The following is a 26,267-nucleotide window of genomic DNA, read 5'->3' as shown; positions in this document are numbered from 1 at the left end:
AGGTTGCTTCTGGCACACACCTCCAACCAAGGAACAACCTGAAACCTAGGTATGTGTCCTGATCAGGAATTGAACCTGTGACCTGGTGGCTGGGACCACCAATTGAGCCACACCATCCAGGGCTGTGAACTGCTTCTTCCTATCCTTTGGCTCTTTCTGGTTCATATGGGGTCTTTAGCCACCCCCTTAGATCTTTCTTGAGCCTCTATCTAAAATAGTAACTGAGCCACTGAGCCTCACGTGGCTGGGTTGATTGACACATCTTCCAGTACAGGGGAAAGGTTGTGGGCTTAATTCCCAGTCAGGGCACATACCTAGGTTGCTGGTTTGATCTCTGATGGGGTGTGTGCAACCGATAGATGTTTTTCTCTCACATCAATGTTTCCCTCCTACCTCAAATCAATAAACATCCTCTGGTGAGGATAAGAAAGAAAGGCATAAGCCAATAAGAACAAGCAGTTCAGGAGACTGCCATAAAGAAAAGATATCAGCAATTTTGGAAGCTGAAACCTAGAGAAGGAAAAGTCAGAACTCATTTGTAAGAAGTAATCCCAAGGCAAGTCAGGAATTATAGGCACCTGGTACCTCTGATGGCTGGCATTGAAAAGAGGAGGGTGAATTGGAAGTCTAAAAGACGAGCTCCTCCCACCACATTGTAAATTAAAAAATATATATATAGAGAGAGAATTGTAAGGGTGAGGAAGGAATATGGTGGTGTACTGGGAGGGAAAGTTGGGGTTCAGATGGAGGTAGTAATAGAGCCATAAATCTTCCTTCTATAGTAGGAATTCAAAAGATAATACAATTGAAAAATAAGAGATAGAAGAATATGCATGCGATTAAAGAGGTAATTGAACATGAAACCATCCACAGTACTGAAGTGATTGTGGGGGCCAGGGTGAGGACTGTAGTAGTACTGTAACCTGACAGATTTTTAAAACTATGTACATATATTATAGTGACAGAAATTAAGATGAAAGAGTATTTAAGCTACTGTGAAAAAGTAAGTCTCCGTAGGACAAGAGTTGGCATTTGGTATTTCGTGACTGTGTGTGGAATGGTTGAATGAATATCATTCAATTATTTAGAAAACTCTTTAATTTTGCCTTATTGTTGGTGATATATTGGAATTAGAATTAAATAATCTACTTTAAGGATTGATGAGTAATGTATTTGTAATATCACCATATAAGAAACCAGTTTTTTTTATTTTTTATTTTGGGAGCTATAGACTGTTGGAAGATCTCTGAATAAAGTTTTAAAAAAATGTAAATTTGGACTTTGAACTTATTTTATACTTTTCATCAAGGAATTTTGGAGGTTAAAAAATACGTGTTGGTATATGTTTATCAAAACATGGCAGTATTTTCTATACCAGACAATCTCTCTGGCTCAGGCACTAACATAGGACAGGAGCTTATAATCCTTCCCTGTGCCTTTTTCTTTGAAATGAGGTTAAAACTCAGTCTACCTCGAGGTAGGTAGTTGAGTATTAGAGAAATCCTGGCACCTAGTTCTTTCGATTAATACTGTAAACATAACTGAGCTTGGAAATTGTACCTTTTTCAAGAGGATAATCAGAATGTCAGAAGCTAGAGATTAAGTTGTAGTAAGGTGATCTCCTTTTCAAAGCACAGTATCTCCTGCAGAAAGTTCAAAGTTCTAATACTAGAAGTAACTTGTCAATGATAGGTTGAGTGATTACTCTCTAGGATGGAAAACATTTTACTAATGGAATGCACTATAGAATTGAATCCAATATTTATTTGTAAGTTCCTTCAGATTTGTTGGGAAAGAAATGCTAGAGAAATGACCAATAAATAGTATTGTATGGCATTTAAGGAAAAAAATTGATTTCTTTTACTTTGTAAGACACAGGTAAGTTTGGCTCACATTGTGATTCCCTCTGTGTGTGTTGTCATATCTTGATCTAATATCTCAAACATGTACATTTGGCTTTTTAATTTCACTATTTTATACTTGGAGAGCTATTGTTTGATTAAAGCATAATTATTTTTTGCTACCTAGTCATATAAGAAAATACTTTCACATGGAAACGGTACTTAAATAAAAGTTTCAAAAATGAAATATTGCATCTGCTAAGGTTAAACATGTAATTGATTTGGCTGTCTTCTTTGTAACCAAGTGAATTGAAAACCATATTTTAAAACTTTTCTTGTTCCTAGAGTGAATTACTGGAATTTAAGCGACAACAACAGGAGGAAGAAAGAATCAGAACCCAGCAGGATGAGCACAGGAGGTATAAATGGCTCATAGGGTAGCATCTTTTGGTTAAAAACATTACCTATAAATTGCTTGCAATGTTTTAGGCAAGCACTATAGTAATACTGAATGCAGTTTTGAAATGCATATTATCTTTTATGTAGGATGGCAGCTGCTACACATTTGTGTATGTACACATACAATACCCATTTTTTTTTTCTGGATAGGTGGCATACATTTACACTAGAAAGCTGAATTGTGCTCTCAAGCTATATGTTTATTTAGATTATATTTCATTTGCTTGCCATGGAAGAAAGTATATTTTTTGAGATGATGCATGGCCATTTGTAGTATTGAGAATGAAATACCCATCCTTGAATACAAAAGCTTGGACAAAAACTGCCATAAAGTTATTTTATATTGACTAACATATTAGGAAAAAACTTAAAATAGAACCAGTAAGGACTTTTTAATAGTGTAGGTATTCTCTATACAGTACCCATTAAAATATCATGTTGGTGTTGGGACAGTGTTAATAGCCACCATATCTGTCATTATTGTGTTAGGATTTCCTGAGGGGCACCTGGGTTATTGGAGTTTATTGCTTGTGAGCTTGTGTGTCTTGGAATAATTTAATGCAAAGACTCTCATGAATTTAAAGGAGTAAATTCTTCTTTTGAAACTTAGTAGCTTCTTTTATATGTTTAAATTCCCCTACCACTAAGGTGTATTTTTAACTGTGGCAGTTTCATTTTGTAAATGAGACTTTAAAAGGTATTAATAGAAGCTCCCAATACTGTAGCCACTGTGGATGGTGCGCCTATCCTTTTGACTGGATTATGTTGCTTCTGTCGTACAGTCAAAATAATTGTAAAATGTCAAATGTGAATCTATGTATTCTCCTCTGCTTATAAGAAGACATCAAAACTCTGATATATTGGTTAGACTATTTTGTTGGGTAAGGGGACACCATTACTTCTGCCTATTTTTATAAAATAGGCCACAAATTAGTTTAGTCTTTTATAGGTTAATCTCATTTTTCTCTTTAAACATCTTTCTATTAAAAAACCTGACATTATATAATACCAGTTGTTAGTATAACCAGTTATTTTTTTGGATTTTTGAGGATTAATTGGGTTGTAAAGCTTTAAGCATCTTAAAGATAGCAGTATGTCACATTAATAAATGCTGTTGCTAAGAAATTAATCTTCAATAGGCATCCAGTAAAAATGCAAGTTATTTGATTAGGGGTGGAAAGGATTACTTTTTTTTTCTTTTTTGTTATCGGAACCTTGATCCTCATTCTTTAGGTTTAGTTCCATACCGCTGACTGCTTAAATATTGGGGGGAGGGGGGTATTCATTTTCTACATCTTATTTTCTCTTTCAATTGATTCTAGTTAAGTGTGGATCCAAATTCAATCCATGAAGAAATATCTCTGAATAATAAACTTAATAATCAGTTTAGCAATAATTGATTGAGTCTTCAACCACATTTTTAAAATATTCTGAATCAGTTTCTGAAAATAGTTGATATTTTGTCTTTTAGAGTTTACAGTGAGCTTTTCCATGTTATCATATGAAAATACTCATTTAGTAATGTCTTTATGAATAAAATAGCTGTGCTCATTCATGCTGCGGACAGCAACAGAAGCTGCATGGTCTGAGAAGAAAATCTAGAGCATGAGTTGTCTTTAATTTACTTTTTTAATTAAAATTTTTGTTAATTAAAATTTTTAGTAGAGCAGGAATATCCAAGTCCACGACACAAATATTTAGAATGATTATTTATAAAGTGAACAACCAGGTAACCAGCTCCAGAAATAGAATATAACTATTACCCTACAGTTAACTTATATTCCGACCTTTATGGAAACCACTTGCTTTTCTTCATGATTTTGCCTCCTATGTGTTAAATTTAATTTCTGGAATTGGTTGCTGCAAGTATGTCTGAACATCAGTGAAAGATGTACCCATTCCCTCTTGAAAGTTCAGGTTCCCACTTTCCCATATACTTGTCCCATTTTTCTTCTATTTTTCACTTGTGGGATTTAAGTTAGCAAGACTGACAATGGAGTAAGGGCATATGGGAGGGATGTCTTTCTTGCAACAACTGTGTCGCAGAGCTATTTTTGATTTATCTTCATGTTTTAGTTTTTGTGAGTTCTATCTTTCCTCAGTCTCTGGGGCCAAGAGAGATCTTGATGAACTGGTAGAAGATGGACCAGTGAAACTGAAATTAAGAACTGTGTCCCTCTGGCCTGAGCCACAACTGGCACCAGGTCCAGCAAAGGGCTGTTAACAGCATGGCATGTGGTTAATGTGAAAAGAAGTTTCTGTAGATTTCTTCTAAACTGAAGGGAGGAAGCAATCCCCATGGGCAGTCACACAGCACAATAGGCTCTCAAAAATCGCTCAACCCTGCAGCAGGCTTTTTACTTACACACATTTTTCATTGTTTTAAAGGGTAAATAATGCTTTTCTGGACCGACTCCAAGGCAGAAGTCAACCAGGTGGCCTGGAGCACTTTGGAGGCTATTGGAATATGAATGGTGGTAACAGCTGGGTGAGTTTTTCGTTTTCTCTTTAAAAATATCTTTCAAATTTGAAGGATAAAAACAATGAGAATTTTAAAAATATGCTGTGGCCTTCTCCCCAGATATTTTTTTGTGCACTGTTCAGCTGTGTGATGGGCAGTCAGCCAGGGTGATTGCTGCAAATTCCACAATAGCCTCTGAGAGAGGGAGAAAGTCCTGACTTCAGCTCTGGCCAATTACAATAAAAAATGACACCTGCCTTGTTCTCACCCTGATTGCCTGGACTTCAGGCTTTTTATCACCCCTGGCCCAGACCCACAACACAAACAAATGAACTTTTTGTCTCAGGAAGATTTTAACTGAAATATGGTTATACAAATAGTAAGCATTCTCCAGTAATACAGTTTTTTTCAGTGAAACTAGCATATCAAAGAAACTAAAGTCTATTTTTTTCACTGTAAAATGATGTTTTTAAAAACCCTACAGCAAAAGGCACTTTTTGAAAATGAAATGTCCTTATAGATTTCTGTGAAGAAAACCTTGCCATTTGTAATACGTATTTAATGTGTTTTGTGTGCACCATATATTATTGAGCCAGCACCAGGACTTTGGAACTGAACTACATATGTCTATGGAGTTTACAATGTGTATAGAACCAAAACTAACTACACTAGGCTTTACAAGTACAATTTAATCGAAGCTCAGGTACATATGTATCTATTTTTTTTTTTAAGGAACAGATAGAAATCTTTAAACTGGCAAAATACAGCAAAATAATCAAGTGCTTGCTGTAATGGGGTGACCTGCGGAGACGACCACCAGGACTCAGATCAAAATTTAGGAGCCTTTATTAAGCTGGCCAGCGACTACAGTTACAGCACCCTGCCAAAGCAGAGGCTGAACTGCAGTGCTAATTGTAGGAGTTACAGCGTTTTTATTTGCAAAAACCACAAAGTTACAAAACCTTAGTTCCTGACACTGTACAGCATCATTACAATGACTACCTTCCTATCTATGTGTTCTAGGAACAGAGAGCCCAGCACACTGGGAAGGGGCCATGAGACCATATCTCAAGGCCTGGCCTGATGTCAGCACATTCCTATCTATGTGTTTTAGGAACAGAAAGCACAGAGCGCCCCGACTGGCCCAAGCGCCAGATATGCAGCCCAGCACACTTGCTGACTTGGAAACTCTAGAGAGGATCCCTCTTTAATGAATACCTGATGGACAAAAGATCATTTTGAAAAGATAAGCTGTTAGGAATGTTACACACATGTTTTCTTAAAAAGCATCTAGTAGTTAAAATTGATAGCTAGATTTCACAAACGTATATATAGTGAAGAGAACTGAAATCAGGCAAATTTGCAGAGAATGCATAGTGGTTGTATCTATTTACCCATAATGTATGCTCGTGTGTTTCACTGTAGCATTCAGAAAAGAGGTAATATAGAAGAGAGAAAATAATCTAAACACACTGTTTTTGCATCATGTGTTGCAATTTACAAATTATTGACTTCTACAAATATGTGAGTAGGAACCATGTGGAAAATGGGGCACAGTGAGTTTAAGACATTATCCACGTTCATGGAATTTATGTTATGAAACGTGATTGAAACTCAGATTTTGGATAGGACTTAGAAACTTGCTGCAGATTTTATTCTCTACTCAACCATTCCCCAAATTTAGAAAGAACCTAGAAAAATAGCTAAGATTGAGGGGAAGACGATGGGAAAGTAAATTAATCCTGCATGGGCTGCTGCTAAGAGAATAAGCATTGGGCTTACCAGTGACTATTGATAGGCCTTCTGTAAGTGAGCTATGAACCTTTGCTTAAGTTCCTCACTGATTAAAAAGCTAGGAACACACCCTGGTCAATGTTGCTCAGTGGTGGAGTGCCGACCCATGAGGAAGGGTTGTGTGTTTGATTCCAGTCAAGGGCACATACCTGGGTTACAGGTATGTAACCCAGTCCCGGTTGGGGCACATGGATGTTTTTTTAGTGGGGCAGGCATATCCAAGTCCAAAATGGTTATTGGCTCTTCCCACATCTGAAAGAAATGTGACAGGAAGGTGAGAACTTCCTCAGGCTTCCAGCTCTAACTCCACATCTATCACCACCTGGATGCCTGCCCTTCCTTTGGACTAGTTTCTGTCTTCTCCACTGTCTGGGGGACAGTCATCACGTGTTCCATCTCAACCAAAAAATTTCCATCAGCATAAAACATTAATACGTTATATTGTTATCACCTTTCCTCTTGATATTTCTTTGTTCCCCTTTAAAGCAAAACTTTAAGTGGTGTCTATTATTGCTATCTCTAATTTCTCTCCTCCCACTTCTCTTATACCCACTTTAATCAGGTTTTAGACTTTACCAGTCCAACAAAAATGCCCTTGTCATGGTCATTAACAATGTCCACATTGCAAAATTCAATGTTTATTTCTCAAACTTTATTTTTTGACCTGTCAGCATCATTTGTCATGGTGAATCACTTCCTCCTTTCTGAAATTTTCTTTACTTGGCTTCTGGGACCCTATGCTCTCCTGGGTTCCTACCTATTTCATCAGCCAAATCTTTCATTCTCCTTTGCTGAATTCTTGCATCTTTTTGTCCTCTCAACATTGGAGTGCCTCAGGGATCTACTGTGGACCACCTTCTGAACTTTATGTTTATTTAATATCTTGGTGGCCTCATTTATTTTCATAATATTACACATACTACATGCTTATTACTCCCAAATTTTAATTTCCAGCCTGCACCTCTTCCTTCAAACTCTAGTCTTATATATCCATTTATCTACCCAACATCTCTACTTGCATATCTAACATATATTTCAACCTTAACATATCTAAAACTTAACATTTAATCCCTTTACCTTAATGTTCTATCAGTACGCTTTTCTGTTTGCATAGTGGTGCAGCCCATTTCTCATATCCCCCCCACAGATGATACAGCAGGAGATATTCTTGAATCTTCCTTCAAAATATATCCAACCCAACAGCTTCTCACCACTTTCACCACTATCGTCCTGCTTCCAACCTCTCTCCATGCTCATCTAGAGTCTTAAAATAGTCTCTCGGTGGTTTCATTGCTTCCACATTTCACCATCTAGAGTCTGTTCTCTATATGAGAATAACCCCTTTGAAACAGATCAGATCCCGTCACTCTTCTGCTTAAAGCTCTCCAATGGCTCCCAAGACTCTCCAAATATCTTGGAATAAAAGCGGAAGTCCTTACAGGAACCTACCAGGTGCTACATGATCTAGACTCCACTTTACCCTCTGGGGCTCTCCTACACTGCCTTTCCTCATTCTTCCTAGGCAGTCTTCCTTCTTGCTGTTCTTTGAAAAGTTGAGGGCATGGTGCTCTCACCTTATGGCCTTCACACTGGCTGCTCCACTCTTCTCCAAAGTATCCACATTAATTGTTCTCCTTCAATTATTTTCTTGAATTCCACCTCAGTGAGGATTCTTTATTCATTTATTTAGTGCTGCCACCTGTGCCTTTACACCTTTTTCCCATAGCATTCTGTCATTTCTAACATAAATTTCCAACATCATTAATTTATATGTTTGTTGGATACTTACTCTTACTCTCTCCCTGTGGTAATTTATGTTCCATATGCCATCAGAGCAGGGCCCTTTGGTTGTATTCCAAACATAAAACGGTGACTAGAACTTACCACATGCGCAAGGAAACAGGTGGCTGTGATTGAGGGTCAAAAAAACAACAAAGATTTCAAACTAAATGATGTGATATACTAAATTGCATTTTAAAAAGCTATGTATTAAACATTTGATGAAATAAATGTTGGATTTAAGACAATGAGTCAAAACAAGAGACAATGCCAACCAAGCAGATTTGAACAAAGAACAAAACAACTTTTAGGAACAAAAAACATAGTCTTTGAAATTAAAGCACTCAGTGAACTTATCATAATAAAGGGAAAACAAATTAAGAACTAAACCATAATACTATTTCTCATCTATTATTTGGCAACTCCCCCCCTCTCCCCAAATGAAAGATTGGCAATATATTCTGTTCTCTCACACATTGTTGGTGCAAATTCAGAATGATGCAAACACTATGTAGGTTAATTTATTACTGTCTTCCCATAAAAATAGACATATAATAGCAGTTCTACTAAATTTTCTAGGAACAGATGATTTCAAATGTCTGAAAAGATTTTTCAGATAAATGAAAAGGAGGAAATATTCCCCAAAATGGTTAAGCAGGTAAATGTAACTTTCAATCAAATTCTGGCAAAGACTATACAGAAAAAATGATAGAACAGTCTCACTTATAAACATGGATTTTAAAAAATCACAAAATTTCGATGGATTCAATAGTGAAGTTTTTTAAAAAGGATAATATGCCCTTATCAAATTGAATTTATTAAAAAATGCAAACTTAGCTTATCATAAACAACTAAACAATATAAAAATAAAATAAACAACAAAAATTCACCACATAAATTAGAAAAAACACCATATGATCAATCACATCAATAGTTACTGAGAAAGCATTTGATAAATTTCAATACTTATTGTGGTAAAAACTTCAAGAAAACTAGGAATGAAAAAAAAAATTTTAACCCATAAGTCACCAAAAATCTAAATAAAGTATATCAATAATATTTTTATATCATACTAAGGATTGAAAAAAGTTTATAAATCACAGATGATACAGAATATTGACACTAATAATATCCATTGATCTTATTTAGATTTTCCCAGTTTTACTTTGTTGTGTGTGTCTCTCTTTGTGTGTGTACTTATTTCTTAGTTCTATCACATATGTAGGTCCCTGTATCCACCAGAGTAGGGAAGATTCTAAACAATTCTATCAACACAATAGTCTTTCTCAATATTAACATTTTATAACCACACTTATCTCCTTTTTTAGAATGAGTACCCATACACAACTACTGGGAACTACAAGACTGTCTTCATTTCTAAAAGTTATCATTTCAAAAATATTAATATAAATGGAAGCATATAGTATGTAAATTTGGGGATTGGCTTTCTTTCACTTGAAATAATTCCATGGAGCCCTAGCCAGTTTGGCTCAGTGGATAGAGCGTTGGCCTGTGGACTGAAGGGTTCCAGGTTTGATTCTGGCCAAGAGCACATGCCTGGGTTGCAGGCTCAATCCCCAGTGGACATGCAGGAGGCAGCCTATCAGTATTCTCTCTCATCATTGATGTTTCTCTCTCTCTACCCCTTTCCCTTCCTCTCTAAAATCAATAAAAATTATTGATTTCCATGGTGGAATTCCATGGAAATCCACCAAAGTTGTATCATGTTTCAAGAGTTTATTACTTTTTATTGGTGAGTAGTATTCCATAATATGGATATACCACAGTTTGTTTAACCATTCACCCATTTGAGGACATATGGGTTTTTTAGTTGCTGACTAGTACAAATAAAGGTGCTATGAGCAATTGTGGAAAATAAAATAAGAAAATAAACCACAAAAATAAAAGAAAAATAAAAGAAAATAAACCACAGATGATACAATTATCTGCCTACGAAATACAAAAAAAAAATATATCCAAATTTTTAGAGTAAATAGGAGCTCAGAAATGAATATGTTTTTAAATAAAAAGTCAACAAATGGTTAGTATGTAGAATATATTAAAAGTGTGTTACTTTAGAAGTTTATAGATGATGACTGAATTTCCCTGAGGAATGAGAGGAGGAAATAATGAAACCAGTAAAAAGACAAAGACAAAAGGAAAGGGAGAAGGCAGAAAATATGATGAAAACCAAGGAAAGAAAAAATAGTTTCTTGAAACATCATATAGACCAGTGATGGCGAACCTTTTGAGCTTGACGTGTCAGCATTTTGAAAAACCCTAACTTAACTCTGGTGCTGTGTCACATATAGAAATTTTTTGATATTTGCAACCATAGCAAAACAAAGGTTTATATTTTTGATATTTATTTTATATATTTAAATGCCATTTAACAAAGAAAAATCAACCAAAAAAAAAACTGAGTTCGCTTGTCACCTCTGACACGTGTGTCATAGGTTTGCTATCATTGATATAGACACTTAAGCAGTAGGCCTCTGATAAATGTATGTTGGTAGACCAATTAGATTGATCTTTACTTTGAAATATTTTAAAATTTAAATCACATTCTTCTCACATTACTTAATATATATTTATCATTTGATAATTTAAAATTCCTCTTGTATTAAGAAATACACTTTTTTTTAGTTCTCTATTAGTATTCATGATACACCTAGGGTGGGACATTTAAAGAAACACTTCAAGTGATCTTTTCTCTGATACCAGTAGGTGAGACCCTTTTGAATATGATAAATATTCTAAATCCTTTGCCTTCAAGGACAGTTAAATATTTGCCATGACCTATGAGACAACCTGAGATTTTAGTGTCCCAGAGTGTTAGAACAGTGCTAGTCTGAATCCCAGCTATAACTTGGTCCAACTCTCTGGATGGCTTGGTGGAGATTTCTTGACCTTTGCACATAGTTGGCAGGGAGGGGACTCATTTAATCAATCCCCTTTCTCAATGTCTTCTTAGAAGTCACCTTCCTACTGCCTAATACCATGCAAATATACTCCATATTTTTCCATTTAAATTGCTCTGCTCCACACTATTAATCCTGTCCTTGCTGTAACTGGAGGTGGGTGACAATGTTTGTGAACATTATTATTTGGACCCATGTTAGCCTATCTCTAAGAACACAGACGATGAGCTATCACTCAACAAGCCATTACATTGTTGACAGAGACTATTTTGTGAATTGGATGAATGGGACTCTAAAATTAAGTCATTTCATCGGGACTTTAAATCATTAACAAATAGTCACCCAAGCCTGATGTAGTAAGAGTGTTCTTCGTAGGAATTTTGTTGTGGGTTACAAAGGCTTTGAATTTTGTTTTGCTGCTTGTAGTAATTTTGTTTTCTTTTTCTTTCAGGATTTATGAGAAATGTTTACTTACATTCCACCTTTGTCAACTGGCCTTGAAAACTGCCATGAGACGCTTTTTTAGAACTCGATTTTATTCACCTTCAGTGCTTTTACCTCAGCTTCAGCTCCCCACCCACACAGCTAAGCCTCCGGGATGACAGGGTCTCCCTGTCATTGTTTACGTGTGTTTGCAGGAGTTGATTATTGAACTCATATTTAATCTCTACTGTCAGTGAAATGTTACAGTATTTTTCTAATTGGTTTTGCCTCTTATTGGAAGTATAATTACAGCAATGTTAATAAGAGAGAAAATGAGAGGATCATTTGATGCTTTTAGGTTGCTGGGAGCTATGGGTGGGTGCTATATGATTGTCTCTCTAAGTAGCTAATTCTCAGATCAGGTTTGGGGAAGCTTTGGCATCTTTTTTGGATTTTAATCCCTACTTTCTTAATTCACTGTATAAACATGAGTAAAAGACAAAAATAAATCTTTTAATCTCTTTTAAACAAATTTATAAATAAATTTTGAACTACCTTTGTATACATGGTTTGGTTTGCTTTTATTTTTAATGAAAAGCTCTTGAGTTTTTCTCTCTTGAGGGGTCTCACTTTTATATTCTCCTTTATAATCCATATAGATAAAATATAATACTGTAATCACGATGAGATCAGCTTTGGTCTTGAGCTATTTACTAATAACTGTTCCTCTGGTTTTTCAGAGTGGGATAGTTAATTTCCTGAAAGGCCAATGTTTTCCTAAAAAGCCACTAGACAAAAATGTTGACACCACATGTATGGTGTTTTGGACACTTGTCTTTGCTGTTTGCAACCTATTTTCTATTGCTTAGTCAGCTTTAAAAAAAAATCTTTATTGTTGAAAGTATTTCATATGTCCCCCTTTTTCTCCCATTGACCCCTTTTGGCCCACCTGCCCCAGGCCTTCACTACCTTACGTCTGTGTCCATGGGTTATGCATATATGCATACAAGTTCTTTGGTTGATCACCTCCCCCTCCCCCACCCTCCCTCACCTTCCCTCTGAGATTCCACAGTCTGTTCCATGCTTCTGTGTCTCTGGATCTATTTTGTTCATCAGCTTATTTTGTTCATTAAATTCCACATGTGAGTGAGATCATGTGGTACTTGTTTTTCTCTGACTTTCAGTCTGCTTTTTTATTCTACTTTACAACCTTGAACCAGTCTGTAGACCCCTAAAGTACAAAACCCCAAGAATATTGATTTTCCATGCTGTATACTACAGCCCCCTCCATATTATATAGAGAAAACATTGCATTAAGTCTTGGAATGAAGGTTGGATAAATGAATAATTTTTGCAGCTGGATAACTAATAATACTTTGCAGCATTAAGAGATCTTTTGTGTGTTCCAATTGCGCTGTTGAAATTAACTTTCCACATCTCTGTATTCAGGGAAACATTGGGACTTGAGATTCTTGGGCCAAGACTAGGGGGTGGGGAGCCCTCAGAAACAGGGCAAGTTATAGAAAGGACCACGTTCGGTGGGAGTGGTGGTGGCAGAGGACAGATGGTTCACAGCTAGTTTCTCTGGAGTAAATAATGCTGATGCCCGTGGTTTCCCTCTCTCCTGCCAGCTGAAGCCACGTTAGTGCTGTTGACACTAATATCAAATGTTTGGTCCATTTGAAATCCTTGCCAATTCCTTATCCTGGGTTGGAAGCGCCTCCTAACTGATTATAAATGTGTGACTGTTGTGGGCATTTTACTGTTGTGGCGTGTGGCCACCTCAGTCCTGCGCCTGCCAATCTGGCTGCCTCACAAGCCACTGTGGTGTTCAGGTGTTTGTGTCTAGGCTCAGCATTCCTTACTTACTGCTGTTTTCCTGTGTGCCACCAGGAACTGATGTAAGGGAAAAGGATGCTTTCTTATTTCGGGGGCTCTTGGGAAAGTTGGAGTCAATTTCTCTTCCACCACCTGCTATATCCTGCGTTCCCTAATGACGATATTTTATTCAGGTATCTTTTTCATTTTTAGAAACAGTTACATTGTGCTTCTATGGAGAATTATGACTTCATGGCCAAAATTATCTAGAATTTGAATGGGGTTGTAAACATCTTCCTTGAATAATTCTCTGTGTAGGTGAAAGTAACCAGAAAAGAATCAAGAGGTTTTTGTGTGTGTAAGGGAACGGACCATTTTGTTTTTCACATTTCATCTGCCCTGTTGAATCACTTAAAATAAAATTTGACTTGAGGGTAACTCTAGATAGGAACCCCAAATTCCAGTCACTATCTATCTCTATGCTTTTAAAGTTCTTTCTTTTTCTGAAAAAGAAAATATAAGCAAGACACATTGTTACAAAAGTAATAGCTGTTTGTTATAGAAACTTAGACACAATGATAAATAATTAAAAGAAAACACTAGTGATTTTTTCATTTTTTTCTGTAGATAATCAGCATTAATATTTTGGTATGCATTCTTCTAGATATTTTTCTATCTATATGTGTGTCAAAATCCCTGCAATAAAAATCATTATATACACTTTCTACTGATCAGATGAGGACAAACACCTAGAATTGGAACTTATAGTTCTAATTGAAAACCTGTTTAGAGGAATTTTGATATATATAGTCAAATTACTTCCTAAAAGATGTTACCAGTATCTATTACCATCGTAAGTATGCCCTATACTCTCCCCAATACTATTAGTGGCTATGCTGAGTGAAAAATGTCATTTGGAGAGATTAGAAATACATAACCATAGAGATAGTGAATATAAGCTTAATCTTAATTTCTAGGATATTAAACAGATGGGTCATGATTAGTTGGACCTTTTCCTGTGAAGGAGTGTGTTTGGAAGTGTGGCTGCCAGAGGAGGTAGTAGAGATGTGTTAGAACTGCTAATAGGGATAAGAAAATAATAAAATTGTGGGTTTATTTATTTATTTATTTTTTACTTAGTGAGCTGGAGCATATAGTAGCTAGCTCTTTGCCGACGTGCATGAAATAAGATTGAAGTACCAGTAATCTATAATTCATGTATACAATGAAAAAGCATGCCTTTCAGTTACTGTAGGATTACAGAGAAAGTCTGTTAGGCATTTTTTTTCAGGAAGAGGCTCTGTGTTGAAACGCTTTCCTTTTTAAATATTTCATTGTTTAACAATGGAGTTTAAAACGGATCATAAAAAGAGAATTTATTTTCTCTCATAATTATATGCCCAAAGTAGGGGTTTTCATAAGCATAGCAAAGCAAATGGAGGGAAATTGTATTACATTTATTGCCATGCCATTGTGCCACCTGCTGGGGCAGAGGACACCAGGAGACCTGAGCTGCAACAGTCACATCCCCTAGGAGGCTGATTATTACAAGCCCCTTGCTTTGCTGTTCAGAGCTGGATGCAAGTGCCCATCGCCTCCCTCCTATATCCTCCCCCGCAGAGCACTGCCTAAAGCTGTGCTGTATGATTTGTTCAGTCATCAGAGGAAGACATTTTATTCTACACAAAATGTTATATGAGTGATCAACATTGGATTACTGATTAGACATTTTAATTTATATATTTTAGAAACCATAATAGTTCCAAAAAGGATCAGAAATTGTGCTTTAATAATGAGATAGAACAGATAAGAGAGAACTATTTGAAATCAGACATTATGAACTAGGAAAAATCAGAAATTTAAACATAATATTTTTATTCTTCTCTGTTTTGAATATGCACTATGGAGGCACAAAGATAAGTGGCACAGTTCCTGTCCTTAGGGAACAGAGCGATCAGGATTGCAATAAACAATCCCTATATCCCAATGGCTGGTAATGTTTGTATCTTGCTTATGCCACACATCATGCACAGATCAGCAGAAAATTCTGCTTATCCTTGTCGCTCAAGAACCCAGGCTGATGGGTGCTCAGTTTCTTCTCGTGTTTTCCATATAGCAAGGGGGGAAGATAGTGGCAGTATCTTGCACTGGGTGATTAAATGCTTTCACCTTGGAAATGGCACATGCTATTTCTGTTTATATTTTATTGCCCAGGACAAATCACATGACTATCTCTCACTATAAAGGGAAATAGAATTCTACAATGTTCCCAGAAGAGAATTGGAATATTTGTAAATAGCCCTAAGGACTACCCCCAATAATGTACTTCTAGGTTAAAGAATCAAGACACAGGCACATAAAAGCTTAAGATTAAAGATGCACATATAAATGCAAACAATAGTAGAAGCCCAGTTCAGTTCAAAATTTATTAAGGGATAACATATCCCAGCCACTGTGCTAGGCATGGAGACTACAAAGATGTAAAAATCAGCCACAAAAGAATTCTATTTTAGGATAGGGATATACACAGAGATAACCTAGGAAAAATATGACATAGGAACTGTGCAAAGCAATGAGGTAAGAGATGTAAAGTACAGACTGATCACATGGGGCTTTGGGCCATATCAAGTAGCTTGGACCTTTGAAGGGTTTGAGCAGGGAATGGACCTGATTAGATTTTTGTTTTAAATAAATCATGAGTGATCCATGGAAATGGATCTAAGGAAGGCAGGGCCAGAGACAGAGCAGCTAGTTAGAGGTGATCACATCAGTCCTAGTGACCCAAGGTGAGAGTTCTAAGCGAGAGTGTTGAGTGGAGATGGGGAGAACAGAATGAACATGTGGAGTTCTTGGGATATAACAAAGCAGGACTTTTATAAGTGACTGAATGTAGATGGAGAGTGACATGTCAGATATGAGTTTCATATTTCTAGCCTGGCTGAGTGTATTGATAGTGATGTGACCACAAAGACAAAGTCTGTGGCATTTCAAAGAAAGGGGAGCCCTGGTGTGGTCAATAGAGAGTTTCAAAGACTGTTGATACTCTGATCGAGTGAAATAGGTTATCTCTGGGCATCCTCTGATCGAACCAGAGTGAGAATGCAGATTCGTGTCCATATACTACTGGACCAGTCCAGTGTCGAAAGTGGCGAGTGTCAGAGGCTGTGGCCTGCTGAGATGAAATTCAGTTTGCAGGAGTTTGTTAGGAAGTGCTCTTAGGATCACCAGCTCTGGAAGGAAAAGGAGGAGGAGGACTGTGCAGAAGGAGAAGCTGGCCTGTGAGGCAGCCTCGACACAGACCAACTCCACGGGGAACTCGGAAGCTTGGCAAGGGGGCCAGACCTTTGTGCCTCCACATATACCAGTCAGTGGACATAGGTATGCTGGGAAGAGGTTGTAGCATGGTTGAGATGACACTTTATCTGAAGTGATTCTGATGAGAGTTGACAGCTGGGGTTTCCTGCCAGAAGCCTTTCTGGGCAGCTGGGAGACAAGTCCTTCAGTCCTGATGGGGCTCTGAGCGTCACACTACAGCAGCACCCTTCTACTTCCTGTGAAGTCTATTAAGTCCATCCTAGCGAACTCTAATTCCATGCATATCATCATCATCATCATCATAACAATAAAATAATACATGACTTAAAGATTTTTTAATAAATACTGAAAAAATTAAGAGCTCAGACAACAGTTATAAACGAAGACTGCCTCTAGGCAAATCAGAAAATAAAAAAAGGTCACCCTCTCGATAGTGGCTTTCGAGGCAAGATTTCTAGGAAAAAAGAACAACTTACATTTGATGGCCCTGAAGGTAAGATGCTGATTCAGTAATCTTTTGAGCTGACTTACTTGAATTTTCACTTGGGCTTCACTAAAATGCCAAAAGATTTAAGTAGATTATTTAATGCATTTTTTTCTAGAGTGTAGTTTGGCAGCGCTGTTATATTTTCCAGTGTCTTCTTTCATGTCCAGCAGACTGCATTAATCACTGTGCCCGCTGCCCTGTCCTGATCTCTCAGCAGACCCCCCTGCCATCCAGGGCTCTCTGGCTGCAGGTTCCAGCATGCTCCATGCCTGATTATTTGGCTCCCACCCTGCACACAGCCATGCTTTTTTTTTTTTTTTTTAGCTGTGAGCAGAGAATTTTTCACAATTATAAAACAAAGAAACTCACCCACACCAGTCCTTACGAAGAGCCCAGCGAGCCCAAGCTATTCCAAATGAGGTGCTCCTGCCAAAAGAGCACAGGAAAGCGACTGCAGTTACAAGAGAGGCTGCTGCCTTTTCTTTCTTTTTTTCATTATGAACTCAAACCAGGGTTGAGAGGAGGTTAAAATACCTTTATTTAGCTTTCAATCATCGTCACAGCTGGCTCCCAGTGCTACGGACTTGTGAGGGAGGGAGACATAAAAGGAGCTCTGCACTAGTCATCAGCCCCTCTTAGCCCCTGTCATGGATTGTCCGTGGATCAGGGCTCATTTGTCTTACCAGTCCTCCTACCCAGGAGAGCGTCCAGTTCATAGTGGGTGCTCAGAAGTGTGTGCTTTTGTTTAGGAATGTTTTCCTCTGCTGAATATGTGGCAGGATAGTAATAAGCTAGGAAAATTCCTGGACGAGTGGAATGGAGAAACTGAGACAAGAAAATTAAAGTCGTATAAGACGACCCCCCAATTGGAGGCATATTTTTCAGGGCCAAAAAATCGTCTTAATGGGGACAAGGACACATATGTAATTTCTTAATCAATAAAAAATATATTTAAAAAAAAAAAAGAAAGAAAATTAAATAAGGCCAAACAGTTTGGGCAGCTTATAGCCAGCCTGTGAATCACAAGACCTTAACTTCCCCAGTCAAGGTACTTGAGAACAAATGGTTTATACCTCTCCTCACTAACCAGGGAATACATAGCTTAAATCACTCTGGCCTGGGAAAACAGAGAACAAAGACCCCACTAATGCCAATTGTGCCAGCTAAACCGAAGGACAGATGAAGTCTGGGGAACAAATAACAAAAAAAACAAAAACATTTGGATGGTATCACTTGAGGCAGGGAATACTAGGCAGGACAAATACCTGCTAGGGCAGGAGGAGGGGAAGGCAGAAAAAAAGAGGGAGTTTATCTCACCAACTGAACAAAGAAGTCAGCAGTCTTGGGATCTTCCAAGATAAAATCACCAGATGTTCCCAGAATTTATGAGAACGTTCTAGGAAAAGCCACAACAATGTAAAAGAGATACCTTGAAATCTAGTCAATCCAGCAGGGGAACCTTGAAACCTTTGGGAGCAGGGTGGGCAGGGGGAGGAGTATAAAATCCTTAAACCCCCACCTGGCAGGACACTCAGACTAGCTATGTTGCCCACTTGTTCTTTATGCCAAGTGCATTCTTTTTTTTTTTTTTTCAATCCTCACCCAATGATATTGTTTTCCATTGATTTTTAGACAGAGCAGAACAGAGAGAAGAGAGAGAGAGAGAGAGAGAGAGAGAGAGAAAAATTGATATGAGAGAGACACATCAATTGGTTGCCTCCTGCATGGACCAGGGGCCAGGGATCAAACCTGTAACAAAGATATGTGCTCTTGATCGGAAATCAAACTTGCAACCCTTTGGTCTGTGGGCTGATGTTTTAACCACTGCTCACCAACCAAGGAATAACAAGTTTATTCTTTTTTTAAAAAAATATATTTTATTGATTTTTTACAGAGAGGAAGGGAGAGAGATAGAGAGAGTTAGAAACATCGATGAGAGAGAAACATCGATCAGCTGCCTCCTGCACATCTCCTATTCGGGAAGTGCCCGCCCTTGACCGGAATCGAACCTGGGACCCTTCAGTCTGCAGGCTGACGCTCTATCCACTGAGCCAAACCGGTTTCGGCAACAAGTTTATTCTTAGTAAATTCACTTGTTTTGCTTCAATGCTGCTTTCTTTCACTTGTCTGAATTCTTTCTTGAGACTGTGACAAGACCTGAGAGGGGAGAGCTCTCTTCCATTCTTATGGCTCTCTGATAAGAGATATAGCTTGCATAAAGAAAGAATAAAATAGGTGTGGAAAGGCTAAGGAGTTACAAATGTTTTTCATCCCACACTGCACATTGCTCTACCCCCACCACCCAAAGCACAATACCCTTTTTCTAACATTGTATCTTGCAACCTAGTGCAAATCTCCCATCATCATGTATCTACCTTAGGGGAATATTCTGTCTAAATTTGTTGGGACATGTATTTATACTTGGACCAAAATGTATAGAGTCCTGTAATTAAGCAGACCTAACTATTGCCTTTTCACAATTCTCTACTTCTTGTCATCCTGTGAGATGTATATTGAATATCATTTTCTATTCTTCATATTTCTTAATCCCTCCTGCATAATTTACATTTCTTTGTAGTTGATTGTGCTGCATTTTGTGTATTTTTAAAATATATTTGTAGTGTACTAATTTTCTCTTGAGGGGTTACATCTGCTATAACCTACTTATTGAACTTTTAAATTTTTAATGAAAAATTTTTTGAAATAATTTATTAAAATGTAAACTTGTCCCTAAAACATTTTGCTGTGTTAAAAAACACATCAAATAACATGAAAATTACCCTCTTAGCAAATTTTTAAGTATATAGCATTGTTAACTACAGGCACAAAGTTGTATAGCAGATACAACTAGAACTATTTTACCTTGCATAACTGAAATTCTATGCCCAGTGAATAGTAATTCCCCATTTCCTCTCTCCATATAGAAGCAGCCACTATTCTACTTTCCACTTCTCTGATTTTGAAAACTTTAGATATCTCATATAAGTGGAATTATGTAGTATATGTCTTTTGGTGACTGGCTTATTTCACTTAGCATTATGACCACAACATTCATCCATGCTGTAGCAGATGACAGGATTTCCTTCCTTTGAAATGTCATTGTAGATATATACCACATTTTCTTTATTCATTCACCTGCTGTTGGGACACTTAGGGTGTTTGCACCTATTGGCCATTGTGCATAATATTGCTGGGGATAAGGACACACATGTAATAACTTAATCAATAAAGAAATTTGAAAATATTAAAAATTAAAAAAATAAGGACAATCCAAGTCCAAGAAAGAGAGAGAGAGAAGGAGAGAGAGAGAGAGCGAGCGTGAGCAGATATCTTGAGATCCTGATTTCCTTTATTTTTTAAATAAATATCAGAAATGGTATTTCTGGATACTTTGATATGCTGGTTCTTTTGGTACTACTATTTTTAATATTTTGAAGAGACTATACTGTTTTTCACAGTGACTGCACCAAATTACATTTCTTCCAATAGTGCATAGGGTTCCAATTTCTCAACATCCTTACCAATGCTTCTATTTTCTGTGATTTTGTGTGTGGTGTTTTTTTAGAATGTCCATTTTAACAGGTTTGAAATGATACCTCATTGTGGCTTCATTTGAATTTCTTCAATGATTAGCAACATTTAACATATTTTCATATGCCTGTAGGTATTTATATGCCACCTTGGGAGAAGTGTCTACTTAAGTCCTTTGCCCACTTTTAAATTAGGTTATTTGTTTTCTGCTATTGAATTGTGGATGTTTGTTAATATTTTGGATATTAAGTTCTTATCAGTTAGATGGTTTACAAATAGCTTTTCCCATTCTGTGGCTTACGTTTTTACTCTGCTGATTGTTTCCTTTCTGTGCAGATTTTTAGTTATATGTAACCCTACATCTATTTTTCCTATTGTTGCCAAATCCAAGAAATCATTGTTAGCACAAATGTTGTAAATATTTTCTTTATGTTTTCTTCTAGGAGTTTTTATCATTTCAGGTCTTATATTTATGTCTGTAATCCATTTTGTGTTTATTTGTGTGCATGGTGTAATATAAGAGTCTACTTTTATTATTTTGCATGCAGATATGCCATTTCCCCAGAACCATTTTTTGAAGATACTATCCTTTCTTCATTGTATAGTCTTGACACCTTTATCAAAGATCATATGAGCACATATGCATGGATTTATTTCTGAGATTTCTATTTTGTGTCTTTATGCCAGTGCCATACTATTTTGATTACTGTAGCTTTGTAATATGTCTTGAAGTCAGAAATGTGAGGCCTCCCACTTCATTCTTTCTCAAAATTTTTTTGGAATAATAATTTTTAAAATGTGTTTTGTTTTAATTTTTCTTCTTTTTCTAGAGCCCAGCTCTTTTCTTTTAGTTTCTATTCTTATTTTATAATCTCTTTAGTACTTTTTTTTATTAACTACTCTAGAACTTGTGGTGTTAAACCTACTGATGACTATTTCTACTGATTTTCTTTCAAGTGGTTTCATTTCTTGTGTCGTTTGTAATATTTTACTGTAAGTTCCTGTTTAACTGGAGTTGGTTTTCTATGTAAGCCATGCACTTCTTTGTAGCTCAGTTTTGCATGTATTTGCCTGGGCTTCAGGGATTCACTAGTACTAAAGCAGTTTTTATAATCTCTTAATTTGCATTTGTTATACTCATTGGGCATTGTAGCTTCTGATATCATATCTCTGTGGGGTTTCAATTTCATGAAAAATTAAACTAATTTTCCACACAGATTCCCAGCAATCTTTAAACTTTCTATTTATTCCATTCCCTGAGTTGTGGATGGAGTTTTTCTTGTCCTCTTTATCCGACAGGAAAGTCCTTTCAGGAATTTGACTCTATGCAGATTCATATTTTCAGCTTCCTGCCTCATACTGCCCCAGAGCCTGATCTCCTTTCCTACCTGCCAGGCAGAGTCCCTGCCTTTAGCATCCAGGGTTGATATTGACACCTGTGAACCATCTTATCAGATGTCAAAATTACCACTCTCTGAGTTCTTTCCATCATCCTGGTTTCTTATGGTTTTTCTCCATTCTTTGTTCTCTGCTTCTTTCCTTTTCTCCTTCCATCCCTTCCTTCCTTCTTCCTAGTTGACCACGTATTCTGTATTATTGCTCTCTGCTTCCACCTAGCATTCATGCACTTTTTTCTTTCTTTAAAATTTATCTTTATTGTTGAAAGTATTACAGATGTCGCTTTTTCCCTCCATTGACCCTCTCCACTCCGACCCCCCCCCCCATGGCCTTCACTGCACAAATTGTCTGTGTCCATGGGTTATGCATATATGCATATAAGTTCTTTGATTAACCTCTTCCTGCCCTCCTCACTCCTTCCACCTGAGATTCATCAGTCTGTTCTATTCTTCCATGTCTCGATCTATTTTGTTCATCACTTTATTTTTTTTATTAGATTCCATTTTAGTGAGATCATGTGATATTTGTCTTTCTCTGACTGGTTTATTTCACTTAGCATAATACTCTCCAAGTGCATCCATGCTATCTCAAAGGATAAGAGATCCTTCTTTTTTTATAGCTTCATAGTAATCCATTGTGTAAATATGCCACATCTTTTTTATTTATTCATCTGCTGATGGGAACTTGGGCACTGCTATGAATATCGGGGTGCATATATATTTTCTTATTGGTGTTTCAGGATTCTTAGTATTTTCAATATAAGCAATGGTATCTATGTGTGGTGGTGATGGTGGTAGAAGGATTCAAATGAATTTAGTTCATGTTTCCCAAGAGTGATATTTTAAAAATGAAAAAGATCTTGTCACTCCTCAGGTTAAAGTTTGCCAATATTTTGCTATTGCACTTAGATAAAATAAATTCCAAGCTCCTTATTTTGGTTTAAAATAGTCTATGAGTTGATTCTTATCTCCCTTTGTAACCAGAGCTCAAGGTACATTCCATTTCATTCAAATCAGTCTTTTTTCTTGCCTGACAGCCATTGTCCTAACTGTTCCTTCTGCATAGAATGTCTGATCCCTAGATTTTTGCATGGACATCTCCATCCAGACATCCAAATAACAGAATCAAAACCTTCCTAAAAAATGGTTTCCTTGACTGCTCCTTCCCTCTCATATCACCCCATTTCACAGTCTTCATGACACTTACCAGTATGTTAATTACTATTTTTAATTTACACGATTATCTCTTTATTGTTAACTAGAGGCCTGATGCATGAAATTCATGCAAGAGTAAGTTTTCCTTCCCCTGGCTGCCGACACCAGGCTCCCCCTGGCACCCGGGACCTGGGCTTTCCCCCAGCCACCGGCAGGCACCCAGGACCCAGCTTTGTTTGCAAGGACGGAAGGATTTCCAGAAGGATGGCTGGTTTAATTAGCACATTACGCTTTTATTATTATAGATTAGGAAGTCAGTCTAAGTGATTGCTGCTGGAGAAGGAAAGAAATAATCAAGGATGAATCTTAGATCTGGGGCTTGAGCAAGTGAGTAGGAAGAAAATCAAGAGTTCTGTATTAAAAATGCTTATGTTTGAGATTCCATTCTTCATCCTGAGGGATAAATCAAGCAAGAAGTTGGTATAAAAGTCTGGAACTTAAGCACAAGTTAGGGACAGAGATGTAAGTTTGAACATCATTAGCATATAGATAATATTTAAAACCATATGAATAGATGATGTTACTCAGGGCAATACAGAGTGTTGCTAGAAAAGAGAAGGTAATACATATTCTGAAACAATTAATTGGTGTGGTGTTGTCAGGGAACGCCATTCAATACTTTATTTGATTAGCTTAACTCTTGCTTTTGTCAGACAGAGGTTTGCTGCACAGAATCTCTAGTGATGAAATTTCAGAGCAGGAGAAATAAACTTCCTCCACTTTCTCTCCAACAAGACTTGATTTCCCCAAACAAATGTACACAAGGATTTCATGATATTGATTCCTTCATTCTTTTCCATAGGGATGGATGTGAGGGGCTCTAACAGAGATGACACATGGGTATTATTCAATACAAACAGTTACGTTAGAAATCTTTGGGAAGCTTTTTCGTGGCAGTCTCCCTGAGGCTACTGGGAAGGTCCAGAAGAGAATTTTCTTCCCTCTTTAGTTTGGGGAGAATAAATTATTGAGCAACTTATTTGTACTTCAGAGGAGCAGGGCAATATTGTTAAATTTCTTCAGACAATTTAGCTCAAGGTGGGAATTAGGGGCTCAGATGTTTTGAGATATGCGATTAGATTGAAAAACTATCAGCTGTGGTGCTGGTAATAGAATGAACAGGCTGTCTGTCTGCTTCGGCTTCCTTGAGCCACAGATCACCACCTTACTTTTAAATCTAAGTTGCGTACTGTTCTAGTTGTCTTCTACACTTATTTAGGCTATAAAAGGTTTGTCTAGAGATATAATTTTTTGTGTGCAGATTATGTGACTGTCACTGCAATATACCCTTGCCTTTGCTTTATGATTTCAGTCTAAACAAAATTAAAGGTTCATAATCACCCTTATTCAGGAAGCAATGATGGGTATCTTAAAATTTATATTTTAATTAATCTTTTGTCAAGAATAGGACTAAAATTCCAAATGAGGTGCATTTTCTATAATGCATGTAGTGCCCCACCCTGAAATAACGATTGTTTTTGTCATTATGATATCCTGGGAAGACTGTTGGAAATTAAACAATAAAAAACATGTGTTTGTACATGACATTTCATTTTGGATAACCAGCAACCACAATTCCCAGGCATTGGGATTAGTGTATTCATCTCCATAGGTTTTCAGAAATGAAATGAAATGTCACCTAAGCAGTAGACACACTTCATTGCTATTACACCCCAAACTTTTCTCCAGTAAAATATTTTATTAAAATTAAATGAAAAACCAAAACCTGTACCATGGTTGTTCAAGCAGATTTAATAGGCTTTAGGATAGAGCACACCCCTGACAATTCTTCAGTGGATATTTTATTATGCACAAGAAAGTTGTTTGAAGAATATTATATGATTTTTTCCTCATCTTTTGACTGTGTGTTGAATCAATTAAATTGCAACTTATAAATTTCTGCTTAAAATATCTGAGAAAATGGCTTTTGTTTTTACTTATAGGTGCAGTATGTACTTCCTAAAAATATTTTCCCACTCACTGAATCATCTTCTTCTTTCTTATCTAGTTGTTCATTTAGCAAATATTTATTTATGTGCTGTGTCTCTGTGTCCATTCTTAAGGTGACTATTGTGAACAAGACAGTCAAGGTCTCTAGGCCCTTATGGAGTTTATAATTTAGCCAAATTGACAGATAACAACAAAAACAACAGCAACAACAGTACCTTCTCATACTTACTAAATGTTTACTATTTGCCAGATACTGCCCTAAGTGAGATTATATATTAAATAATTTAACCATTACAATAAGATGTGAGGTGTTACGAGATAGGTTCCATTATTATTCTCACTGTATGGAAAAGGAAACGGAGGCACAGGGAAGTTTAAAATATATTACCCAAGGTTACATAGCTAGGAAGTGGTACAACAACATAACGAGTGTTGTGATGTGGGATATTGTAAAAACAGAAAGTAGAGACTCCTAAATTGGTGTCTTGGTCAGCTGGGGTTGCTATAACAAAATACTAGAGACTAAGTGGCTTAGACAATACACTTTTATCAGAGCAGAACAGAGTAGCAGATTTAATAAGGGGAGAGAGCAAAATCTCTGGTGTCTCTTTGTACAAGGGCACTAATCTCATCATCAGGGTTCCCTCCTCATGACCTCATTTAAACCCAGTTACCTTCCAAAGGCCCCATCTCCAAATAACATCACATTGGAGGCTTCAACATTTGAATGGGGCATGGGGCGATAATTCAGTCTATAGCACCCAGTTTTAGAAATTTTCCAGGTCAAGGATTACAAAGCCCTTTCTAGATCAGAAATAAAAACAATAGAAATTGAATGAGAGATTAGAAAAAAATATCTCTACAATATACCAACAG

At 36.9% G+C, this 26,267-nt stretch overlaps 1 protein-coding gene across 1 annotated transcript in view; it reads left to right on the top strand.

Moving 5' to 3' along the window:
• Positions 1-12,238, top strand: part of EPSTI1 (epithelial stromal interaction 1 (breast)) — a 109,123-nt gene extending 96,885 nt beyond the window's left edge. The window contains exons 11-13 of the mRNA XM_015559453.1: positions 2,187-2,260; positions 4,689-4,788; positions 11,707-12,238. Of these exons, the coding sequence (XP_015414939.1) occupies positions 2,187-2,260; positions 4,689-4,788; positions 11,707-11,715 (183 nt within the window). The 3' untranslated portion in view covers positions 11,716-12,238. The remainder of the gene's footprint in view (positions 1-2,186; positions 2,261-4,688; positions 4,789-11,706) is intronic.
• Positions 12,239-26,267: the final 14,029 nt, after the last annotated feature.

Source organism: Myotis davidii, unplaced genomic scaffold (genome assembly GCF_000327345.1).
Source record: "Myotis davidii unplaced genomic scaffold, ASM32734v1 scaffold70, whole genome shotgun sequence".
Lineage (NCBI taxonomy): Eukaryota > Metazoa > Chordata > Mammalia > Chiroptera > Vespertilionidae > Myotis > Myotis davidii.
Note: the sequence above shows the minus strand (reverse complement) of the source record. Positions and strands in the feature narration are given on the sequence as shown.